The sequence below is a fragment of the Oenanthe melanoleuca genome, chromosome 3 (assembly GCF_029582105.1).
Source record: "Oenanthe melanoleuca isolate GR-GAL-2019-014 chromosome 3, OMel1.0, whole genome shotgun sequence".
In the NCBI taxonomy this organism is placed as follows: domain Eukaryota; kingdom Metazoa; phylum Chordata; class Aves; order Passeriformes; family Muscicapidae; genus Oenanthe; species Oenanthe melanoleuca.
In genome coordinates this window covers 23,568,285-23,593,882 of record NC_079336.1, presented here as the reverse complement: position 1 = coordinate 23,593,882, position 25,598 = coordinate 23,568,285, and the positions used below count along the sequence as shown (strand labels likewise).

The 25,598-nt window shown below is 39.3% G+C and overlaps 1 protein-coding gene across 5 annotated transcripts in view; it reads left to right on the top strand.

The window, feature by feature from the left end:
* The window catches only part of LOC130251804 (dystonin-like), a 285,947-nt gene that overhangs the window by 86,654 nt on the left and 173,695 nt on the right, over positions 1-25,598 (top strand). For 4 of the 5 annotated variants that reach the window (XM_056488730.1, XM_056488733.1, XM_056488732.1 and 1 more), the window contains 4 exons: positions 1,344-1,405; positions 19,426-19,515; positions 22,314-22,391; positions 24,757-24,849. In XM_056488730.1, coding sequence (XP_056344705.1) covers positions 1,344-1,405; positions 19,426-19,515; positions 22,314-22,391; positions 24,757-24,849 — 323 coding nt within the window. Of the gene's footprint in view, positions 1-1,343; positions 1,406-19,425; positions 19,516-20,045; positions 20,082-22,313; positions 22,392-24,756; positions 24,850-25,598 lie in introns of all 5 variants that reach the window. The other variant, XM_056488729.1, reaches the window with a different exon arrangement.

The window sequence follows — 25,598 nt, the reverse complement described above, 5'->3', positions numbered from 1 at the left end:
TTATAGGTGTGTTTAAAAGGATTGGAAAAAATGTATCTATGACTATTAAATGCAAAGATATGGATGAGCATGTAGAAAGTCTGTGAGTCACAAAGGCTTCACAAGCTTTTACTTGTTTGTTTTTTTTTTCTTTTCTTCCCCAATACTCATTTCTCACCACTGTTAGGAACCCCATATGGTGCTCAGTTTGGCCCAGGATGGACTCTTGTATAATGTCTTACTGTTTTGAATGACCTAAGTATCACACCAGGGACTTGAAAATCCTTGGAAGACCTTTTGTGAATTTATTTTAATTTATTAATTGTTACATTTGACCAACCTGGAAACCATATTTTTTAATGTAAAATACAGGACCTGGTTCAGTGTTTCAGTGACGGCAGTGGGTACATAGGGATCTTGTTTTGCTACCTGAGCTCACTGCTCATTCTCAGCCACACTGCAAATAGCCTGAGTCAATGAAACAGCTGCACTTGTGTCCCACAGGGCAGAAGGGCTCTCTGGCTATTTTAGGTTTGCACAGGTGGTCCCAGCCCTAATGCACTGTGGCTCCTGCTCTGGGGAGCTCTGGGAGGGGGACCAGGCTCTGTAGCAGTTGTACTGTGACCCTGCTCAAGAAGCTGGAGAGAACTCTTGTGCTGGGCTGGTGGTTAGATTTTCTCCAGTGTGGCTCAGCAGAGCACATGCATATGCTCACTACCCTTAAAGTAGGATGCTTTCTTACCCTCAGTCTATTGCTTTCATTATTTCTCCACAGCATTTTGTGAGCAATCATTGATGGTAATTAACATGCCAGGGAGCAAACTGCTGGGTCCCGTATCTGGGTTAGTGGGCATCCCTGTTTATGTTGTAGAGTTAAGAGTCCTTTTCCTGACTGAAGCTGTAATTAGTCCTTGTGTGTTTGAACAGGGGTGCTATTCCAGTTGAAAAGCATAATGATTGCAAAAGTTAGCTTTCCTATCACAACAGTTTTTCTATTGCCTAATACGTTGGTAATTATTTGATTGTATAGACTATGAGTAGCATTTATAGTTCTCATAAGTTTGCCATGTCCTTTTCAGTACATTTTGAGTGCCAATTGACTACTTCTAGACAGTTAGACTTTTGTTAGTAGGCCACTGTAATACCTGAGGAGCTGTTGCCCTGGAAACATCAAGAAACTTTTCCCTATCATGCTGTGACATATCGAAAAAACACGTTTCTGTGCTATTATTTTGATTATGGAGCTTTTGCAGGCTATTTTGTCTCTAAAATTTATTAGAAAATTAATTTTATAAAGGTCTTAATAAAAAGGTCTGCATAATTTTAGAGCTGTTAAAACATTTGTTTTTCCTTTTTACCTCTAGATGAGCGTGACAAAGTACAAAAGAAGACATTCACAAAATGGATAAATCAGCATCTCATGAAGGTCAGTTGTAATTTCTGTATGTCTGGATGTCTGATTGCTACAGCAGTGATTGTGTATCTTACTGCATGTTTGATTTCAGGATGCAGCTGTGTATAAGGAAGATCTTAAATTGTGAGGTTTATGCATGTGCTTTGTCTTTGAGGAGTCATGGGGGAGTTGAAATGCTGCCCAAGGTGATCTAATTGAGTACTTAAATTTGAAATTAAAATGAGTCAAAGTTGATTGCATTCTATAAGGCTTGGCTCATTTCTGGAATTAGTGTGTCATGGCTGTAGTACCATAGCTAAGGCAAATGGAGAAAAAAAATATTTGATGCTGAGGAGAAGGGAATGACCTTGATAGAGTGATCTCTAGATCATCCTGTGGCATCAATATGCTGCTCATGGATTAGAAATGAAGGCTTTCCAGGGGCAAAAGTCACTTTTCAATATCTTCCTTTTCAATAGCAGTGAACTTTGCTTCAGGGACAAAGCATATTATTTTAACAACATGTACAGATTTTAGTTGACAGGGAACTAAAAGCTGTGAGTTCACCTTCACTGCATGGCCCTTCAGTTCTAAATTTAATCTGCTGTTTCAGTGCCAGCTGTCTAGCCCAGGCATTTCCCTGGAGAAACAGATTGTGTAATTATTTGACATAACTTCCTTTGATTTCCCCCCCCACTCTGAGGTTGAGTTCAGGTTAGAGTCACATTAAATAAAAATGTATCTGCAAACTGTCAGACTTGAGATTTAATTAACAAATGCAATGTTCAAATACTGTTGGAAAGATCTTGTGTTCATGTTTAGAGGAAAATAGAGTTTTTTAGGGAACAACACTTTCTCTCTTTCTTGTGCTTCTCTTGTGGGTATTTGAGAAATATTGGACACTGAAACAAAAGAGTTTCTACAGGGATGTGGATGTTTAAAACTACCTTTTTGGTTTCACATCTTTTAAAATTTTGAAATGTATGTAGCTCTTGGAAATGGTGTGATGTGGGAAAATGACCAGGCTCGGAACTGAGGTTGGACTCAATTTTGTCTTTTGCGAGAGACTTCTCTTGCAGAGGGATCCTTTGGTCCTTGTCACCATGACTGAGCCATCAGGACTGGTCCTGCCATCACCCTCTGTGCAGAGTACAGCCCTTCTGTGGGCAGGATGAGTCTGGACTCACAGAACTGCTCATACCAATAGGTTTTCCTTTGTGAATGTATTAGACCCAAGGGAAATATGCTGTATCTAGAAACAGCTGCTCCAGGCATCCCTTCTGTACAGAAGCCTCCTCCTTGTGTTCCTGAGACATCCAAGTGGCCCCATGTCCCTGCAGAAGTCTTTTACTTGCTAATGAGAAAAGACAGAAGGCAGTTCTGCAGCCTTCCTTTTCTGAATTTTATCTCATGTTTATAATATAAGAAATGTATCCATTGTAGAATGTTTCAGAGAAATTAGATTTGAAGGAAAAAAAAATCCAGGAAGGTTGCCAGTACTCTGGCAGTAAAATGTGAAATCCAAATTAACCATCAGGCCTTTCTTCATCTAATTGTTGCCATGCTTATAGGGGCTGCTCATGTTTTTGTGTATTAAAGAAACATTTTAAAAATACAGCTTTAGTTTTCTGTGGGATGTGGAAAAGCCTATCTGAAGCTTTTTGGAGAGCAATCCTTTAATTTGAGTTAAAAATAGTGCCTTATTTTACAGAAGAGCAGTGTACTGAAAATTATATTTCTATACAACTTCATTTTACATGTTTCTAAAACGTGCACAGTCATCATTGCAATGCTGTGAACCTCTTGGGAGTAGCTTAAAAAAGATTTAGACTCTAAAGCCATAAGGGAATGAGGGTAAAGAGTTCACTCTAAATCCTTTTGCATTGCTTGCCAAGGTCAATGGCCTCAGGCCTTAATTTTCAAATAGTTCTGGGTTGGATGATTGCAGAGGAATAGATACAGGTGGATGAGACAGATGGGGTGTGTTGACTGTGTTGCTGGCCTTGATTTTCATCTCAGATTGCTCACTTTAGAATTCAATTTAAGTGTTGCTAGCTCACACAAATATAGTTTGGCTATAGCTCTTCCATTAACTCGGAATTTGTGCAGCAACTCAATTTCTGGAAGTAGTTTGAAAGCAGATGGTGTCATCAGATTTCTGTTCTTAGACATTGTTTCTAGACTTGTGTGGAAATTAAAATCAGTCTTTCAAATATTCTCTATCTTAAGATGTAAGGGCATATTTAGAAAACACTATATCATGGAAGGAATGTAGCAAAAAGCAGCACAGTAAATGTGTGCATTTCTAGCAGAGACAGTGGACATCTCCTAGTCAATGCACTGACTGGAACTTGAGCCCTCAGTTTCAGCTACCTCATATTTAATACAAATGATACGCAATTAATATTTGCACATTTACTGCCAGTACCTTGTTTCAGATAAACCAAGATGTGGATTGTCTCCTATCAGGCATTGCAATAGGTTTATTTGAGCTGGTTACCAGACTTCTCTAGTAGATAGCTGAGGGAGCAGGCCCTTTTAAATGTCCCTTCACTAAGCCATCTACTTAAGAGGAAGATGAATTGTATCCCAGAAATGCTTTTGCTCCACTGGCTGTAAAAGGAAGTCAGTATGCTTAATCTGTCATGTGCAGGGCTCAACAAGAAGCAGAAAAGATGATAATGAAAATTATGAGAGATCTTGGGAAAGACCAGACCACTCATCTGGACATGACACCACTATGGGCATGACGATGGATCATGTTTTAATTGAATCTTTTTTCTCTGCTTTCTTTCCCCTATTTATTTTCTCTGTCCCCTGATTGTTTTTTTTTTTTTTTTTCCCCTTTCTCTTCTCATCTATTTTCCCATTTTAATTTCTTATTTAGTGCTTTCCTTACTCATTCTAATTAAACTCATTCTCCTGCAATCCTTGAGAAAGTCCCTAATTTTCATGCTTTTATAGCAGTGTATCCAAGAGGTTTTATTCTAAGTCAGCAGCAATGACACTTTTATGAGTTCCTATCTTTTGTTGGAGAATGGCATGGAAGCCTACTGTCACTCTTCTAATTAAGTTCTGTATTTATGGGGTTTACTGAGTAACCACAAACAACAAGATGACTGATAAATATTTACCCTTCTGCTGTCTGTTGCCCATTTCTAGTTGCATTAGATTCAAAGCATGTGAGTGCATAATATTTAAAATTCAGTGTTAGTCCCTTGTCAGTTTAGTTGAGTAGTAAAGCATGTTGTGTGCTTTGCTAAAATAGAAACATAGTCATTGCAGAAATATTTCCTGCTCATGTTCTTGAGATACCTAGTTTTTGACAGGTACATAATGTTTTATTTACAAAATTCAACTGTTTAAATTATCTTTGAATTCCACAGTTTAAGGTCAAGTGGACTGTCACTAAATTTTTTTAATGCTGAAATTTTTCCTTTGAATTGGTAACAGATTTTCTGAGGACTGATTGGAGCTTTAGGCTTGCTAAGGCTACTGTTTGCTGTCTGATGGTGTGGCTCCAGTCTAAATGTTATCTTCTATGTCTTGTTGACATACAGACTGGAGAGGTGAGATACTGGACTTTAGACTCTCCTTCTGCTGTGGTATGAGCTTCCAGGGAGAGCTCACATGCCAGTGTAGTGTGCTGGTGGGGTAGAGATCTCCTCCCTTATACAAAGCAGCCTCTGCTTCCAGCAAGTCTTTCACTCTACTGCTGTAAAAATAGGGTGTTAAATCTTCCAGGAGCAGTAAGTAATCCTTGATGTGACAGGAAATGGTAAATTTGTGGCTGCAAGTTTTATTCTAGTGTTGTGTTCTTATGATCCTAAAGCGACCAAGAAGAAGCTCAGCTTCCATGAAAGCCCAGAAATTCTTCCTGACATCCTTTGAATTCAAAACCCCAAAGCTTAAGGAAGTAGTGAGGCAAGTGTGAAACACAGGTGGAGGATGAGATAAAAGTCAGAAAATAAACTGTTGATGAAAACAGAATAAAAGCGGATAAATTCCTCTTTGCTGATTTTCTTTTTCAAATCAATTTAAAAATATTTTTGTAGTGCCAGGTCTTAGTCCTGAGAGATTAAATGGGTTATTTTGAAGTCCTTTTTTCTTTAGCATAAATTATGATGAACAGAAAATAGAACTAGAGTTAAGGCAAGCAGACAGTGGCTAGTGATATAGTGAACACCCAGATATCTTCCCTTTCCTTTTCATGTAAGGAAAGACTTATAGAGAGCCTCTTAGTTGACCTTCTAGCAACACTCAGGGTGGCTGGGCAGCTCCCTGGAGAGGACTGACATGGCACTAACAGGGAGCCCAGCCCCCAGGTGCCACCTGCAGTGTGGGCTGGGTTTTGGGACCCTTGGCTGACCGTACCTTGGGATAAAGAAGCTGCTGGAGGGAGCAGTGGGCAGCATCCCTTCACAGACATTAGCTGCTCCAAAAGGCACTTTAAAAGGTGTTATTAACCAGAAGGCTTTTGTAAGTAGCAGGACAAAATGCTTTTGAAAACTGTTTTAAAGCCCAGTGTACAAAACCATGTACTGTGTTGCAGTGGTAGTGCATTAGCAGAGAGAGAACAGCTTTTTGTTGTGCAAGGACTGAATGAATAATTCAGGAGAGAAACCTGAAGTTATTGATTCCTGTGTGTCCTTCAGGCTGCACACAGTTTGCAAATGGACTCTTAGGTCGATTGCTTTGTGAAATGTTCAGGTATGACCTTAATGGATCAGGATCAACTATTCCTGATGGAACACAGCCATTCCTTGCTGAAAGCTGGCACTTTACTGACACTGGTGGTTGTCATTTTAGATAGCACTACTCTCAGTATCTTCTTTTTTAGCCATGCAGTTAAAATGTCATTTAAAATTCCCCACCTCTGCTTTTAGAAATGAGTACTTTGTAGCTCTATATTGGTATTTAAAGGATGAGGTGCCTGGTGTTAGTCTAATGGTAGCAGATTTTTAAAAAATGCTCAATTTAACACTTTTTGATTTTGAAACACACTCAGAAAAAGCTGCTTTTTTACCCTCTCTGCTAAATAAAATAAGACTGATTCCTTGCTGTGCTGGTGCATCTAGGTGAGCTTTGTGTGCATTCCTCCCAGTTTATTCTGACAGCTGCTGCAGAATGCACTGGGTGCAACTTCCACAAAATTCCACTTCAGTGTGGTCCCCAGCTTGCTTTAGGCATTGGGTACAGCTAAAGTATCAGTATTTTCTCATCTATTTTAGAATTCAATTGTTTAACTATGCCTACTGTCTTACGGGTGGACAGAAGAATGTTTCAATTTTTCTCCTAAAAATTTTTGCTGTTGTATTTTCAGGACTAATTCTAAAAGGTCTTGAAATGCTTTTTCTTTGAGACATACTCCTAAAAAAATAATTAAAAATCACTCTTGAAGAACATCATCAGTTAATGGTGTAAAGGAGTTTTTGTTATTTTCCCTGGAAATATGTACAACTGTAGTTTATACAATGTAGTTTACTCATTGTACACAAATTTTTTCAAAAATCCTCCACTTGAAGGTAAACCACACTGCTTAGTATAATCTGTAGCTGTTTGCAAAGCAGCTCAGCAAGCAAACTGGGGGACTTCTTTGGTGTTTAATCAAAGTTTGGGTGAGGGAGTAAAGTAACCAGGAAACAGTGAGAAAAAGTAGTGACAAATGCCACATGTTAAAGCTGCAAAAGAGATGGAAATTGTACAAAGTTTTAAAGGCTAATGATGAATTGCATCACAAAAATCTCTCTGCCAGCAAGCAAATAAATAAATAAACAAACAAATTCAAGTAATAAAAAATGTGCCACAGATTTTAAGTTTATTTGATCCTCTTTAATGCATTCAGACTTCATGACTAATTGGGAACAGGAAAGAGAATAACTGAAACTAGTATATTAAATATGCATGTAATATATGGTAGCTTGAGCACATTGGTATTTTTATGGCATGCAACCCTACTGAGCCAGTTGAGCACATGCTTTTATGTGTGGTTTTCTAAGAAATTGTTTTATATAGGTGCTCTTATATGAAAGAATGTGTATAAGGAGAACTAAGGTCTGCCATGCAATGACAGCGTGATGAATTAGAACCACTAGAATCAATATGCTTCCTATTATAGACTTAATATATTAATGTATTAATTCATTCTCTTTTTGTTCAGTCCATTGTTTGCAATTAGCTTTCAGCATAGATTTTGTTTAATATAATTTAATCCTTGGAGATTGCAAGAGATAAAATTCTAGCATTTGCAATTAAGTGTTGACTTTTTAATTAATTGTTAAATTATGCATGGTCTTATTTTTATCTAAATATACTTTTGATGTATCTGTATCTAATAATAATTTATATATCAGTTTAGAAGTACTAAGGCTTGATCTAGCTCCCTTTGGGCTGATGTAACTGTGCCATTGGCTCCAGTGGGAGCAGTTTTTGCCCCAGTATGTGGACTCCAGACAGTGAGCAACTTCAAACATTTAGTCATAAACATTACCTAAGTATTTTGTTCTATAGCAATATTTCACATACTCTAGAAAGTGAGGCTTGCCCTGAGGCAGTGTAGATGTGTGATTGCATGAGGACCTTAGAAAGCATCAAAATAAACATGTTTTTCCTGTAAGGAAATGTGCTCTCTGTTAAAGGTGTTTATGGTGCTTTGAACAGGGACATTTAAAGGTAATCACACAGTGCTCACAATGCTTCACTACTTAGTATACCTTGATTTTAATTGGAATAATATTTTTTCAGCCAACCTTAGTATTTTTTGCCTGCTTCAGGCATGTTTGGAGTGCATTGCCTTTGGTGAGGGATGAGTTTTGAGCTGAGCTTAATGTTATTAGCTTAATGTTATTACTTTAAACAATTCCTCCCTGGTGAGCTACATTTGTCAACATGAAGTACAGGCCAGGAATGGTGAGGGCAAGTTGGAAACACAAAGGATGATGAGAACTGGGTGACTGAAACACTGTGGCATGTCTCTGGCCAAAGATAAAGCACAAAAAAAAGGCAGTATGGCTGCTGTTGGTTGGAGGCATTGAGCTGGATCGCGGAAGATGGTGGTGGATTTTTGGTCACTAACTTAACATTGAAAGGACAAAACTGTGTAAGGATGGGAAAATAATTTATCCTCATAAATCACAGGAGGACCAATGTGGAATTCTGCAGGAACAATGTGGAACACCTTCAAAGGAGCCCTCAGTAGCCTATGTAAGAAAGGCATTTCTGTAGCTCAGCTCATCAGTGTGTTCAAGAACACACTTGCTGTTCTGTTCCCTGCCTGCTGCAGGAGTTGTAGTGGCTGCCTCTGGTGTGGACAAGTTTTGTGAGTGAAATGCCAGCCAGACTCAGCCTGCCAGATTCAGAAAATGGCTGTCAAAGCTGCCTAGTTAGATATGTCTGGACTGGCTGGGAGGGACTGCTTCCAAATTTAAAAAAGGAAGGTAATTTGGAAGCAGGTGGTTATAAATCCCAGGCTCACTTTTCAAAGCAAAGAGAGAAGTGAGATGTAAAAGCAAGATGATGAACTGGAGAAAGCAATAGGTAGGGTCTCCTGGGGAAGTAATGCAGGAGAGAAAGAAGAGAGAAAGGCAGTTATTGAAGGTGTTTGTGTAAGAGGCACAAAGGCAGGCTACAAATAGGCAGAACAGAGAGGAGGCATTGTATAGAAAGTACTGCTGCTCACAAGGTGTGTGAAATACAAAGGAGCTGTACAGGAAGTGGAAATAAGGGCTGCAGGACTAAAGGTTTGTATAAAGGAGTTAATAAAGTAAGGTGGGGTAAAATCAGAGAAGTACAAGGTCTGGAATGAATTAATGTGACATGGAAGATCACAGGAGAAAGGCTCTGTAATTATGACACAGTATGAAGAAAAAATAGTTTGAATACATTACCAAGGAATAGAAAAACATAAATAGTTTTGACCAACATAGAGATGTCTGAATTACTCTGGTCTCTTTGTTCTATAAAAAGCTGACTTGACAAAATATGTTTTAATAAGATGAGAGTGACATTCAGATAAGGAAACAGCAGATTGAAGAATATTTGCTAAGTTGCATTTTATTGTCACACAGCTTTATTTATCCAACAGTTAGCAACTAACTGGTTTGTAACATTTTATCATTCTATTTAAGAATTCAGAGGAAGGGGGGACTTCTAGAAGTCCACAATTACAATAAACATAATACCTCTCTCCCAAGGAGAAGAATGAGGAGTTAGAGACCTTGCAGGGTAATTTTTCTCCCTGGAGAGACTGTGGAACATCTGGTCTTTGAAAGCAGGCGGACAAAGGGGAAATGGTGCAAATAGTATGTCTGTCCTTATTTGCATGCTGCCACATGTAGTCTCATTAGCAGATTACTGTCACAAAATTTGAATGAAGGGATAAGAGCCTGCTGGGGTATTGCCATTGATAATGGCTGCAGCTGGAACTGGTGCTGGGAAGAGCCAGTGCCATCAGTGGTTGCTGCTGCTGTGGGTGCTGTCAGGTGCTGCAGCAGCATCATCTGGTTCTGGGAGGCAGCACCCATGAGCAAGGACCTTCCACTGAGAGGTAGCACCTGCTACCCTCACTGTGCCTCATCCCCAAGTGAGATTTCCAGCTCTGACTTCTCCTTTGTGGGTGAAGGTGCTCCTGTTTCACTCTGGGTGTACATCTCTCTGGCTCCAGCCTTTTGTCCTGTCAGCAGCAGCTGTTGTTCTTGCCCTGCCACAAACCTCACAGAATTCATTGCTTGTCCTGGGCTGTGCTGGCTTATGCCCAGGGAGCTCCAGGAACTACACACGAGCTCTTCACACTGCCTGTGGGCAGCATGGTGCTTAGGAGACAAGGAGGCAGCTTGTAATTCTGCCTTCTCATAGACACTGTCCTGGGCTCCTGGCTGTGAAACTCTGCCTGGCTGCTCACTTCTGACCTTTGAGTGGACAAGAGGTTTGTAACCATCTCTGACAATTAGTAAGAATATAAGTTTTCTTGGAAAATCAAGGGTAGGCTGTGATAATTTAAGTTTGTTTAGTCTGAAACTAAGAAGACTGAAGGGTGGCATGATAATGTGTCCTCAGTATTTAAAAAGTGTTTATGCAGAGGCTGGTGAGCACATGATTTCTGAGGTCAAACTTTAGGGGAAGGGACAACAAAAACACCAGTTTATTTTACAGAAGATTCAGTGAGATGTCCCTCTCTGTAAAGCCAAGTAACTGTAGTCAAACCCTGAAGCACTTGTACTGTGTTTTGCATTTCCTTCATTTGGATTTTCAAGAATAAATTAGAGAGGCATCTCTAGTGTTTTCTAGCTAAACTGTATGGGACTGAGTGATCTATTCAGTCCTTTTTAACCTTACACTTTTACTATTCTCTGACAGCCTTGTAAAGCACAACCCTTCTCTGGTATAGTGTTATTCAGCTTTTGAGCCTTGAAGGTGATCACTGCCAAACTCCTTAGCAAAGCCTTTATTTTTATTACTTTAGTAATAAAAATCTGCATTAATTGCATCTGCATCAACCTGCTACAGTTCCAGTGAGAATGTGTTCTTACAGATGGTTGCCATGTGAAGTGAAGCTTAGTGATATTTGCTTTATATTCTTCATTAATTGTTTATCACATACCTTTGTAAATAAAATGTTTAAAAGGGGAGAACAGATGTCACAAGTGAGGCTTTAAGCAGGTTGTGAGTCACACTTTGTTTGATTTTAGGCGTTTCTGAAATATTTATAAATATCTTTACTCTTATACACAAAAACATTGGAACAAAGTGTACTGATTTGAAGAAAAATCTAAAAGGATTGCAGTGGGGCAAAAGAGGGAGGAGACATGGACATGCTATGCCTTGAAATCACAGCTGGTGTAAGAAGTGCTGTTGACTGGGAATATGACTGGAGTGACATGGAACCTCTTATGACATGCCACCCGTGGAATCAGCCCCTCATCTTCTCTTAGAGCTATCCACAAAAAGAAGATTAAATCAGGGTAGTAGATTCCAAAACTTGCTGGACATCTCTGTGACTTTGTTTTAAAACTTTGAATTGTAGCACTGATGGAGTAGATGTGCATTTTATGTTAGTAAATAAGAATTTCTACTTGTGAATCTGCAGGAGACCCACTGAAGTGGATTTGCTGATCCCACCATGCAAATTTACAAGCAGACAACCAAGTCTGTGCCAAGGATTAATAGCAGAGAGGGTAGTGCTGTGATAGTGATAATAGGGAAGTGGAGTGGGACCTGTGGGGATATCCTGAGTGCTTGGACCAAACATTGATTGGAGAGAACCTTCCAGCCCATTCCTCAAAGTGTTTTGAGATGTGTCCAGTCCTGGGCTCTCCAGTACAAGAGAGACACGGAGCTCCTGGAGCAAGTCTAACAGAGGGGAAAAAAGGTGATTTAGGGACTGGAGCATTTCTCTTACATGGAAAGGCTGAGGGAACTGGGCCTATTGAGCCTCAAGAAGAGATGACTCAGAGGGAATTAATCAATGTCTATGAGGATGGGTGTCCAGGAGATGGACCAGGCTCTTCCCAGTGGTGCCAAGCAATAGGACAAGAGGCAATGGGCAGAAACTGAAGCACAGGAACTTCTACCTGAATATGAGGAAGAACTTTACTGTCCAGGTGACCAAGCCCTGGAACAGATTGTGGACTCTCAAGAGCCATCTGGACACTATCCTGTGCAATGTGCTCTTGGGTGACCCCAGTATGAAGGTTGGACCAAATGACCCACTGTGATCCCTTCCAATCTTGCTCATTCTGTGATAGTGTTAATGGAGCCAATTTTTTTTGTAGGAAACAGAAAGGACTTTTGATATTTAGGACACTTGCTTAAAGTTCTTCTGTAGAATGGTGCTGTTCCAAGTGCCACACATCAACTGAAATCCACACAAGGACTCCTCAATGTGTGTGTTTGTGTCCTAGATATATATACACACATATATATATATATCTGTAAGATTATACCTCTGCTTACATACTTGCTGATTTGGGGATCAGGAAAATACTGGAATGCACTTTACAAAACAAAAATGTGGGAAATTAAGAAAAATGTATGGATATCTAACAAAATTTAGCAATGGCCATATTAATTAATTTTTAAATTGAGCCAGAGTATATTTATACCTTAAAGCCACACAAATACTTTATGATTGATAGTTATCCAGGGATGTGGAATAATTGAGGGCAGGGGTAAAATAGAGTATGTGAAGGCAATGGATGATTGAGTTGTCTGGGAGAAATGTGAAGGTTAATGTGGGGGAAAAAAAGTGACTGATTTGAGATACAAGGACAGACTGTTAGAGGGGTGGAATACAGGAAGGATGTTATAGTTGTCATGATAATAGAGTGTAAAGCATTGGCCAGATGAGAAAGTGAAGGATGAATCCAAGGATGCAATCAAGGATGAATCTTCAGTTAGAAAACATCTGTTGTAAACAAAGATCAGGGGTGTTTAACTCACTCTATAAAGGAGACTTGTTTAAACGTGCCTTAATAAAATCACAAAGGAATTTTTTGAAATTGAGTAACATTAGCTGTGTCTACTATTTGTGAGAATTAATATCCAGGTATATATTCCAACAGAAAAATTACTCCTGAGTTTGATGTAAAGAACTGTTTATTTTCTGTGAACCACAAAAATTGTTTTCTGTGGAGTGGATTATTAGGCTGTCCAGCAAAAAAAAAAGTGTGAAAATGACTTTTGGAACTATTAAAGCTGGCCTAAAACTGGAATTGCCAGACTCTGCTTGCAAGTGAGCAGGAGGACAGGAGGGACCTGGCAGGAATGTGTGTGCCAGCCTGGCTGGCAGGGTGTCCAGTGCTGGAGCAGCATCACCTGGAGCCCAGTGCTCTGGAGGAGCAACATCACCTGCAGCATCACCTGCAGCCCAGTGCTCTGGAGGAGCAACATCACCTGCAGCATCACCTGCAGCCCAGTGCTCTGGAGGAGCAGCATCACCTGCAGCATCACCTGCAGCATCACCTGCAGCATCACCTGCAGCATCACCTGCAGCCCAGTGCTCTGGAGGAGCAGCCCCACCTGCAGCATCACCTGCAGCCCAGTGCTCCAGCTGCCCCTGCCCTGCCTGGCCCTGCTCCAGTCCTCCTAACCAAGACTAAATCCTCCTCATTAAACCTGTGTGCTTGTTTTTAACAGAATGAGTGTAGTTTGCTATGAGATTCAGAATGAAACAAGGACTGTGAGCCAGCTGTGTGTTTGGAGTTTGGGTTTTTTCCTAGCAATAAGTTTTGGGCTCAGAGTAGGAGATTGAAGCACAGGGTGGCCTGGGGAGGCTGTCAGTGTGCGTGCCAGTCTGCACAGAGCTTTGGCTCCCTGCTTTCTTGGCCTGGCACCAAGCTGGCCATGGAGCCCAGCTCAGCACCTCGCTGCCCCACGGAGGGGAGAGAGAACCTGGGGAGGAGTGAGCCTGCCCTGTGCTGAGCCAACTCATCCTTCACATGGGGCAATGTGAGAAGTCTGTAGAATAAAACAAGTACTCTTGAAGATGTTTGGAGAAGCATCTTCCTTGGCAGATCAGTGGGAATGTTTTGACAAATCTCATATTTTCACAATTACATGCTTCATGGATCTTGTTCAGGATTTTAGAGTGTTTCTCATAAATCATGCCACATGTGTCAGGCCAGTAAATCTTTATTTTTGTACACAAATACAACTTTTTGTATTAGATTTTTTTTACTCTTTACTTATGGGATAGGTTTATTTGTCATCATGCAGTTAGAATTGCTACTGTGATTTCTTAATTTTTAAAGATGAAAGGGCTAAAACATGCACGTTCTCAAAACTTACAGGAAACTGTTTCTCCCATAAGTATTATTTTTAATAAAAGTTCTCCTTTAAAAATAAGCTTAAATATGTTTTTAGGAAGCTGAAACATTAGGGTAACTGATCAGGGTGTCAGGATCTCAGCAGTGGCCACAGAAGTTTTTCAGCTCTTTGAATGCTGATGGCATTTGCTGTGGAACACTGTAGTCATAGGAGCTCTTAACTATATCTATTATCTTGGTGAAAATTGTTTTACTGTTACTGAAGTGAGTCAGTGTTCTAAGAGATCTTTCTTCCATGGGCATTGACTCAGATTCCTAAAGAATGAATTTGAAGTTTATTGTGAAACTCACGATGGCCTTGTGCCAGCTGTCATTTGGACTTTTCTGTGACCTCAGTGGTAATTAAGGCCTGATGCTTTTTTTTTTTTTTCTTCCCCTTACACACCCCTTTTTCCCTTAAACACACCCCTTACAGTTCTAAGTTTTAAGTCTTTTCCCATTTTCCTTTGAAAAATAAGTAATACTTTATGTCTGGGCTGGATATTTAATTAACTTTGCTTCTAGAAGCAAAAAAAGATTTTCCCAGGCAATATGGTCTGAACGGCCTCAGCTGGATCTTGATAACTCCTAGGTAATGACACTGGTTTTATAAAGACTTGACAACTGAACTTCAGTTACTCAAAATAAGTTCGGTTCAGATTTGATTCTAATTTTGCCTGTTCTGGAAACCATAAGAAAAGGTCTAATTTGGCATGTTCTCCCAATGATTAGTTCAGCTTAATTATGATATAGAAAGGGCTACTTCTAATGTTTTTAAGGCAGATATTTGATTATAGTAGTCTGCTTTCCTGACCCTGTAAAAAAATGGGTAATTTTGCAAGTAAGTGAGCACAAAACTCTGCCTTGTTTCCAAGTCATGCAGCTTGCCAGGGCCACAGTGATTACCTCACCTGCCTCAGGGTTTCCTGGTGCCCTCCAGTACATGGGCATTACTTTGAGTTGTTCCTACTTGATCTGATTTTATTCTCTCTCCTGTCTCTTTTGCCTCTTCTCTAGATTCTGCAGCACAGTAATGTTTGTTTCTGCTTCTTCACACACTATTTCAGTAGAGAATATGATCTGTACATTTTAGGTGCTGGTCTGGAGCACAATACATCCTGACAAGGAAGTCTGAGGCATCTGTGTGTATGCTGGGTGTGCACTCACTGTATACACAGAAATGGGCACAAGCCTATTTTCCTGCCATACTTACTTCTAATTAAGAAAAAAGGGTGATTCTTCTTTATTTCAGCAGAATCATCATACAATTCTAGAACAGTTTGGGTTGGAAGGGGCCTTTAAAATCACAGAATCACAGAATCACAGAATAAGCTGAATTGGAAAGGACCTACAAGGATCATCCAGTCCAGCTCCCAGTTCTGTGGAGCACCAACCCAAAGAATCACAACATTGCCCAAACACTTCTGGAGCTCTGTCAGGGCTGGTGCTGTAACCACTGCCCTGGGTAGCCAGCATCCTACCACCCTTTGGGTGAAGAATCTTTTTAAACAGCCCCTGACACAACTGAGGCCAATCCCCCCTGCGATGAGCAGCATCATCAACTAGATCAGGTGTCTTGGAGCCCCAGCCTGGCCTTGAATGTTTTCAGGGATGGGACATCCACCTCTCTGGGAAATCTGTTGCAATGTTTCACCACCCTCACAGTAAAAATTGTTTTCCTTCTATCTGGTTTAAATCTACTTTCTTTTAATTTAAAACTCTTATGCCTTGTCCTATTGCTACAGGCTTTACTAAGAAGTAGATATGGGAGTGTTAGAGAGTGACCTGTGCATCTTCTGTCCATCCTTGCCAAGACTGAGCTGGTTTTGCTTGCAGGGCAGAAGTGACAGTCCTTCCCCTTCTATCATATAAGCAGCCATTAGTGTGTAAAACTATAGATTTTGTTCTAGAATCAAGACAACTACTATCAATAAAAATGGTAAGAAGTAGGTTTTCTGTGGAAGATGGCTTGTTTTCTGCAGTGACTGATGGCAAAACCAGAGATCACTATGGGAAAGTTTGGTTCACTAAGCATTGATGTTTAGGACTGCTTGAGGTGTATAAGGGTGTTCAGTACAGACATCTGTGGGGGACTGGCCAGCAGGTTCTAGGCAAACATTAGTCCTTCTGAAGAAGGGAGACCAACTGGCAGAGCCTCTAAACATAACCCTTTATAACCCATAACTCTTTTTAACCCATAACATAGCCCCCATAAACAAAGCCCTTTGCTAGGTATGTGACCAGGCAGCTGAATCATGCTCTTCTTTCCCTGTTGGAAGAAGAACCAGGCAGAGTGCTGGCAGTGGTGACAGCTGCTGTGATGCCAGCTCACAGAGGAGGAGGGCAAGCCTGGTGGGTAAGAAATCTTATAGGAGAAGCAGAGCAGTGTGGAGGTCCAAGTGGAAGCTTTTGGAGGTGACAGCCATCTTCTTGGTCTTCATCTCTTGCCACAAACATCACAATATACATGCCAGAGGATGAAGATCAGAAGATGAATCTCTTCTGAAACGGGAGACATTCACACTGTCTCTTTTCACTAGTGAAGCCATTTTGCTTTTCTTGTTTAAGTTTTGTCAGATGCACCTCAGCCACTCAGTGTTTCCCACGTCTTCCTTAAAGAATCTCTTCTCATGCCCAGATTATCAAATCTGTCACACTCACGTGGGTATATTGCAAAAAGTTGCCTGAGGCAGCAAGTAACCTACTTTGCATGTGGCCCTTGTAAAATGTTGGGCTGAGAATTCTGTGATTTTATTGAAAAACCACAAGAACTGTTGTGAAATTCTATGGGCTCAGTGGATCCCACACATCTGTCCAGGAACCCCCATCTGCATCCAGTGTTTGGGGTCCTGAAGGAGGCTGAATGTGGCAGTAGAGAGCAGTGAAGTATTTGAAGTACTTATATTTGTTTCTTGTAAGTTAAGAAAATTTGTTCTATGTGTTGAGAGACAAGAGCTGTCCAAATGATAGAGAGGGGTGATTTTTCAAGCTTTCCTGAAGTATCAGTGTAGGATCTCTTGAGGAGCTCAAGATGCTCTTTTTGGAAGAAGTGATCTGATGCTTTGAGTAAACATACTTGCTCACATCAATTGCCCAAATACAGCATTTTAGATGCACATCTGCTGCTCAGAGTATTGGAAGAAATCCCTTATTATGTTGCTCTGTACCAGGATGACTGGCACAGTATGTACTAAATAATTAATCCTCACAGTAATTGCCAGCCAGTGGCAGAACTAAGACAGATGCATAAGGTGTACTGCTGGTTTTCCTGTTTTGACAGCTCTGTGCCAGCTTTTTCATATCCAGTGTGAGTTCATCTCTGAAGTGTCCATGATTTCTAGAAAGATAAACTGGGGAAGATGGTTATCTTTGTAATACTTCAGAAACCTCAGAGTGTAAGAAATGAACACAAGGTTAACAAATGTGTGCTGTGACATACAGAGTAGCAGGAGTAGTGGGAAGTGACATGTCCTGGGTAGTGGGGCTGGCAGCCCTCTCACAGGGTTTTGTCATAAAGAAAACTGCTTTACTTTTAACAGAAAGAGTTCAGCACTCAGTTTGATACAGTTCTTTGAGTATAAAAAGACATGTAGGTTAAAAATTAAAGATTCTTATGGTTCCCATCTTTCAAGTATTTATCATAATTGAATCTTGTTTCAGAGATATCAATTATTTATATGGCTTCCCTTTTCTTTCCTTTCACCAGAGACGTAGTAGGAGAACACCTGTTCTTCTTCTTTGCTCAGCTTAGCAGTACTTCAATATTATCAGAGAAATTTTTTCATAGTTTTTTTTTTTTTTTTTACATTAATTGCTTGCAGGATTAAAAAAAATTAACTAAAATTAAAATTATACTATTTTGTGTATGTATGTGAGGGTGTAAAGCTTATGTATTAGAGTATTGGATTGTAACTTGGCTGTGTTTGTAGAGTTCATGTAAGTGTTTTGGAAAATATATGTTTTAATTCCTCATGGAACAGTCTTCTGGATGACTTGTTCTGGCTAGTCTTCAGCACAAGCATAAATATGTTCTGATGCTACTCTCAATTAGGATGATGATGTTCGTGAAAACATTGCAGGGTAATTTCATTCTTAAAAATTGGAGTAAGAAAACTTGAACTAAAAAGCATTTATGAAGCTAATCTTAGGTATGATCTCAGTTATTTATGCAATAGAATGAATCTGAAAATTCCCCCAAAAGTGTGGCAAATTGAGTTGTTGTGTTAATTTGAAGATTAGGATTGATTCTTGCTACCCTCATCACACACGTATGTTGGACATATGGGATATGGACAGAGTGTGTCTCATTGATCTCATATTGTAAGTACAGCTCATCTCTAGCAGAGGTGAGGAGGAAGAAAATTTCTGATGTTGTATTTTATCCTAAGCTTAGGAAGTTTCTGATCTGGTGGTTCAACAGGAGCACCAGGGAGCTGACATTAAACTGTAACTGGAAACACCTCAACCTCTGCCCTAGCAGAAAAATTAGGTACTTTGTGTCACATTCAAAGAGCAGCTGGCTGAAATAGTTTAAAACATTTCAGATAAAGTTGTTTTTAAGCAAATGGTAAGAATCAAGAATTTGGTCTGTAGACAACTATCTCCCAGATTTGTTGTGCCTGTCAGTAAAGGTGGAGCTTCCAGCTGTCTCTCCTGTTACTCCAGCCCCTCTCCACATCCATACTCAAAGTCTGGTACAGTGTGTAAGGTGGATGTGTGAGTCTTTGGGAAAGCTAAGTACTGGAAAACCTGAGGTGACAGTACATGCTGTTAATTGGTGGATGGTAGGCTTTGATTAGCAAGTCTGTTTCTTTTGGCCTGACTGCAGTGAACATGTGTGCTGCTGATAAGATATATCTGTCATGTATTTTTTTAGAATTCATTGAATCTAGCCACTGTAGTTATAGTGGTCATTATTTAGGTCCAAATAGAAGAGTATCTGATATTGTTTAAATTGTCAGATACTGATTTTTTAATTTCTACATGCATTCATTACCTGTAACTTGGTACTGTTTTTCTTTTCATTAAAGTGATATAAAGTGTGATGTGTGCAAGTGCCGACACAGGTGTGAATTTTGTCTATTACAATTAATTTGCATTTGTAAATTTGTCATGAAAGTGAAGAAATTAAAAAAAGCAATGCTGATGTATAGCTGAGGTTTATCTGTATCTTAAAAGATATGTATTAATTTGAACATGAATTCTCAGGTGTCTCAGGGATCTTGTATTTATTTTTTACATTTATCTGTGCAGGTTCGAAAGCATGTGAATGACCTATATGAAGACCTAAGAGATGGACATAACTTAATCTCACTTCTAGAAGTCCTTTCTGGAGACACCTTGGTAAGCTTTGAGATGATAATACAGTGATTTCAGATTGTTGATTATGCATTTTCTCTGTTTGTTAACTCCTTGTGTGTTGACTGCTGTAGATTTCTTTAATATTTTCTGTAATCTGTGACCTGATACCAAAGACACAAGTGGCATTTCTGTTGGTAAATATGCTGGTGTGGATTCTGTGGGGGAGTGCAATCTGTTCTCTTCGTTTCTTGTGGTTAGTGAGACTTCCTTTCTTAATAGGGTAATGCACTATTTCTTCTGTTCTTTCCTTTTCTTTTCGATTTTTGTTTTAACAAGTATTGGATGCTTAATATCTTTTCGCATTTAGGGGAGTAACTTACAAATAACAAGGATCAAATGTCCCTGAAATTGTCTAACACACTCCTCAGGTGTCATTTCCTTTCTTTGTGAGCATTACTTCCCTTGCTTGGTATTTGTTCTCTTCATTATGTTCTTCTTTTCATGCTCTTCTTTTCATTTGTGGTCTGTCTTGTGTTTTTGCTGTCCTGTCTCCTGTCTGTTGTATTCATTAGCCAAGAGAGCGAGATTTTTTGAAGACCTTACGGTTGGTGAGTTCAACAGAAGCATGCGCAAATGAACAGCATGAGGATGTGGAGGATGAGGATAAGGGGGTAGGTGCCGACCCCCATAACTGTACTAATGCAGTGTTTGAAGTGTGGTGTCTGCTAATGCAAACTCTTAGTTTGGTGTGCTGCAGTAGTGGGCTGTAGAAAGGACAAAAGGACTTCTGGTGATAAACCAGGATACCTGTGTTTATGGTGGAGGTATGGTAAAGACAATTTTTTTATTCAGTCTTTTTGTGAACAGCTAAAATGCAAATGTTCAAGATTTCTGTTTGTTTTCTTTCATTAAACTGTGCAAAACCATGGTTCAAATGTCTACTGGACAATACTATCAAGAAGCTATAAAATAATTTTTTAAAATGATAGATAGGGAAATACCATAATTCTATTAAACTAAGACTTCTTTTTACACTTGCAAACAGTATTGTCCATATACAAGTAATTTAGACAAAGACTTGAAGGTTCTTCTTAGAAATCAATGGCAAAAAATTGATTTGTCTTAGTTAGAAGCACCAGTTTACTACGTGCATGGTGTGTGTGTGCCATAATATTGGGTAATATCTTAAAATAAGGTAATCCAGTGTGCAGATCTGTTTGTTAGAATTGACCATATGTAGTAGTGATTTTTATCAAAACAGGTAGATTAGAAGTTAAACAACAGCTTTGTGTTGTGGCTACTAAAAATACAGATAGCTTCCAGGGTTTATCTTTCTTGCTACAAAAGCTGAATTATGGATTCTCTATATTTTGCCCATCCAGAAGGGAAATATCTACTCATAGAGTGTAAAATGTTGGGTGCTTTTTAGTTTGAGTGAGCTGTTTCACGCCTTTTTAGACCTTGCATTTTGGCATTTGCTAAAGCAACTTGCTGTCATAGGGCCTGACTGCCTCCCTGGCTCCCGTGTGTTGTGCTGCAGTTGTGATTTCAGTGGAATTTGTGTGCTTTTTTTCTGGAGTGCAGCATAAATCAAACATGCTGCATTGTTTTATAAAATAAATATTTCCCCTCTGAGATGCTAACTGTGTATTTTGGGATTTACTATGCCTTCCTTGTGGTGGAAAACCAAGTTTCAGGTCTGCATTCTTTCATTCCATCCGTGGAAGCTACTTGATAACAAGGGCTGTAATGCTTGATCCTGAGATATTGGTGTGAAAAACAAGGGGTTAAACAGAAGATTCTGTAATGGAAATTATAATTCTTTTTGTTTCAGTTTATGCTTCTTATTCAACTTCATTTTCCTATGTTTCTTTTTGGCAAGCATCTGCTACTCCATAGGGGAAAAAAAGGCAGTTGAGGAAGGCTTGGGCTTATCTGTGTGTTTCACAGTGATTGTCTGAGGAAATGCTCATATTCATGGCTGACCCCTAGCAATTATAGTCCACTTCAGTTTATTGCTGTGAAAGTGTGAAAAATCTGAAATGAGGAAGAATAGAAGGACTTGGATATGATGTTGATGGTATAAACTTAACTGCTTTCCCATGCTGATCTGTGACAGCTAAGTATGTGTTTTCTGTGTGATTCTTCTTCTTGGTGATTTTACACTAACTGCATGCATTTTAGCCATGTTTCCATTAACACACCGCTCATTTTTATTTCACAGTTTCTTTTTGATAGTTCTGACTTTGCTTTGAGGGGAGTGACTTGTTAGTTCTTTTCATGTTTTAAAGTTTTCTACCCAAGTCAAGAGTTTAAATTTACACTCTAGGACTGTTTACATTATATTATTCTGTTTGGAGAAAGACACTATCTTTTGTAGTTGCTTTAAAAAAATATGTAAAGCTATCATAATGATTGTGCAGTCATACCATTAAGCCATGAAGTTCCATACAGAGGTAAGCTTTTCCATCTCAGAGTTTACCAGAGCAATGTAAAGGTCCATGACATTACTTATGTTTTATTTTGCTTAATACACTGTAAATATTTTATGATAATGTATTCCAGGTTAGTTTCTGTAGGTAGTAGCCCTCTTGGCCTTTACAGGGAACAGCTATCAGCCTGCATGGATCAAAGTTGCAGTTGGGGACCACTGAACTCTCTTGCCATCCACTGTACTAAAAAATAACTACAGTTAAATAAATAGTTAAAGCACACTTTTCCACCAAAGGTGTTGACTTCATTAAAGCTGTAGTGCTTCAAATGTTCTACATGGTGTATTTAAATCAGACTGTTCTTTTGTCTGATGAGAAGGTCTCACAACTACTGTTTTCCACTTGTAGCCCCGGGAAAAAGGCCGGATGCGTTTTCACAGACTGCAGAACGTCCAAATTGCACTTGACTATTTGAAAAAGCGCCAGGTATGATGAAAATAATAATAATAATAAAAGAATTAATGAAAATTTTGTCACCTATAGCTTATAGGTAAAAAATTGTCCTGCTTTTTCTCTTGCCATGTTGTCTAGCAGCTGCTTGTGTAGGCTCAGCTTTGTGTCATGCTTGAGATGGTTAAGGGAGATGTGGGAAAGATAGTTTTACACCACTCTTCCCTGAGTAATAATAACACATTCCACATGCTATATGCTGTTAAAGAGGAGAAAATTATGGGTGACATCCTCAGGAGTTGCTTAGAGTAAGTTTAACTGTCTTTCATGCTGCCCAGACACTAGCTGGTATGCAGTTTTGTTCACAATATAAGTTTTAGTGCAAATGCCAATTCAAATATATTAGAATGTTATACGGGAGTTCCTTGTTTTAATTGTATTTGTTTTGGGAAAACTTTTATCCTGATTAAAGCAAAACTGGTCTTTTTAGACCAGTTAGGGAGACATCAGAGCCATCTGGGCACTGTGGAAGATTCAGGCTTAATTTCACTTCTATCTCATTTTAGCCAGACACTTGAAATCCACACTATTGCAATTCTGCTGCTGTGAATTTCTTTCCACTTTTCAGTATCTTTTTAATGCTTACAGAAGTATTGATTTCTCCCTTTACAAAATGGCAATTTTTAAAAAATCCAAAACATGGAAGAAAAAACTGTTCCTCCCTATCCATCACATCCCAACAAATTGACACTGAAAATCTGCTTTCTGATTGGTTGATTTGAAAAAAAAAATTAAATTGTTTTTGCTACTTCAAATGTTTGAGATAATATGAGGTAGTAAACCATAAACAAATACTTAGCTTTGTTATGAAACCAGATGTCATTTTGTATTTTGAAATTTCAAACTTTCCTTTCCGGTCAATGAATAATGTGCATGCACTTAGAACAAAATCCACCTTTGCTGAGTTCAAAGCAAACTTTTCCTATTAAACTAAGTGAGCCACTGGAAAAGTATATTACAAAGTAAATGAATGCTACTTGACAGTCACAATAGCATTTTTATGCAGCAGGACCTCAGGACTTGTGCTGCACCATGCCTTATTTATGCATGGCAGACCATGTGGATTAAAATGCAGGAGGTGTAGAGCTGTGTCATCCTCATGTTTATGAACGTGCACATGCTGCTGTCATTGTGATTCTGAGGATTTTTGTGCTCTCTTTAGCCTTGCAGCTTCGTGAAGGTGGCTGTATTCTAGTGTACAAAATGTTTGTAGGGCTTTGGTCTTGACAAATTGTCAGTGGGGCTTGCAGGTGATTAAAGTTTCAGCCCTCTAGTAGGTGTTTCCAAACTGTATTCAGGAGTTAACTGGCTCATTTTGGCTGTAACCTCCAAGTACAATGCTTCATTGTGATTGTAGGGCAGAGAGAGCCTACATATTGATAATTTTGAAGCCTGACTTGAGAAATAAACAAACAAAAACTGTGGAATACACTGTCTTCCTTGCAGAGAGTGTGGTTTGGCACTTTTTTCCTCTCCAAATAGTTAAGATTATGTCTGCAGATCAAAAGAAGGACATGCCTTTGCTTGTTCAGTTGATAACAGGGTATATGTTGAAAAGCATGTGCATGAAATTTTACTAATGAAAGCTAAAAGCATAATGTCTTTGATCTGAGTCATCTTTAACTGTTAGGCTATATGGATGCATAATACATATAGGGGAATTAAAGATATTAATAAAATTCAACCAAAAGCTGAAATTATTGAACTCACTCTGCGAGTGAGTTTATGGGAGTGTAATAACTGCAGCTCTTGTTTTAATCCTGTTAGGTATTTTTATAGCACTATGAATGAGTACAGCATCAGAAGCTATAACAATTATTGTCTTTTTTAAGCCATTGTTTACTCAAATGTGTTACTAAATTCCTAGTTTAATCAAGCCAGACCTGTGTTTTAGCAGGCCAGTCCTGCTGCTGAGTCCTTGTTTAAGTACAGGAGAGCGTGGGGTGGAAGGACAGCAGTGATAACTTCCCAGTGCCAGCACTGCCCTGGGACTGACACAGTGCTACAGATCATTATATTCATGTTAAACTGCCCTGCTCTGTCCTGCCTTCCTCTTTTGACAAGGGCTGAGGCAAAGGGTGTTTGGCAAGGGGAGCAGATCTGCCAGCCTAGTGACAGCTGAGGAATTTCCTCATCCCGGTGGGAGTGGGAGAGGGCAATTCCTGACAGGCTGCTTACAGGCAAAGTGCAATTCCTTTCTGCTTTTGAGAATTAAAAAAACCCAGCAGAGGAGGCTCAGGAAGTGAGTAGTGCATCCTTTAAAGTCATGCCTGTGTAATGCAGTATGTATTTGTGGCATATTTATTTCAATTTTGCCTGTATTTTCTTTCTATGATGGCAGGTGAAACTGGTTAACATCAGAAATGATGATATAACAGATGGGAATCCCAAATTGACTTTGGGGTTGATATGGACCATAATCTTGCACTTTCAGGTAAGTCTAGTTTTGCTTGACTGTATGTTTTTGGTCAGATTCTTGCAGAGTGGTGAGGAATGTTGACTTAGACAGGACTCCATAGATTTTATCTGTTCTCTAATGTGTTTCTGAAGGTTTTGATAACGTATCTTATTTCGTGATGTAAACTGAATCCCAAGATTTTATTTGCTAATTTCATGTCTGTGAAGTGTGAGAAAAACAGCTTCAGTTTTGAACATCATTAAAGACAGTAATTGATGTATTCCAGTGTTTGGGCATATCCTTCTTGTTTTATTCTACAGACTCCTTTTTATGAATATTAAAATATATTGAAACATTTTGGATATTTTTGTCCTTCAGGATCTGCTGCTATGAGTATTTTAGCAAGCTGTACTCTCAGCCTCCTCCCATGTCAGCCTTTGTTTCTGGCCCCAGTGATGGTGGCATGGGTCACACTAGGTGGCACTCTGGTTGTTGTACACTGGTGGGATTGTGTACAGTATAATGCAGCCTTACAGTGTGTGGTGTTAAATTGCTCCTCAAAAGGAGGCTTGCATAATGGCCCTGGCTGTAGATGATGTAATTCAGATGACAGATAATTCCCCTTTAGTGACTGCAGCATTGTTAGCTATGACCTCCCTGCTGTGCAGGCATTTTAAATGATCAGAAATTTGCAAGATCACACAGAAAAAGCATGATTCACTTAGGACCATCCCACACTGGATTTATGACTGAGAAAAAATTTCTTAAAAAAGCAACTACGATCT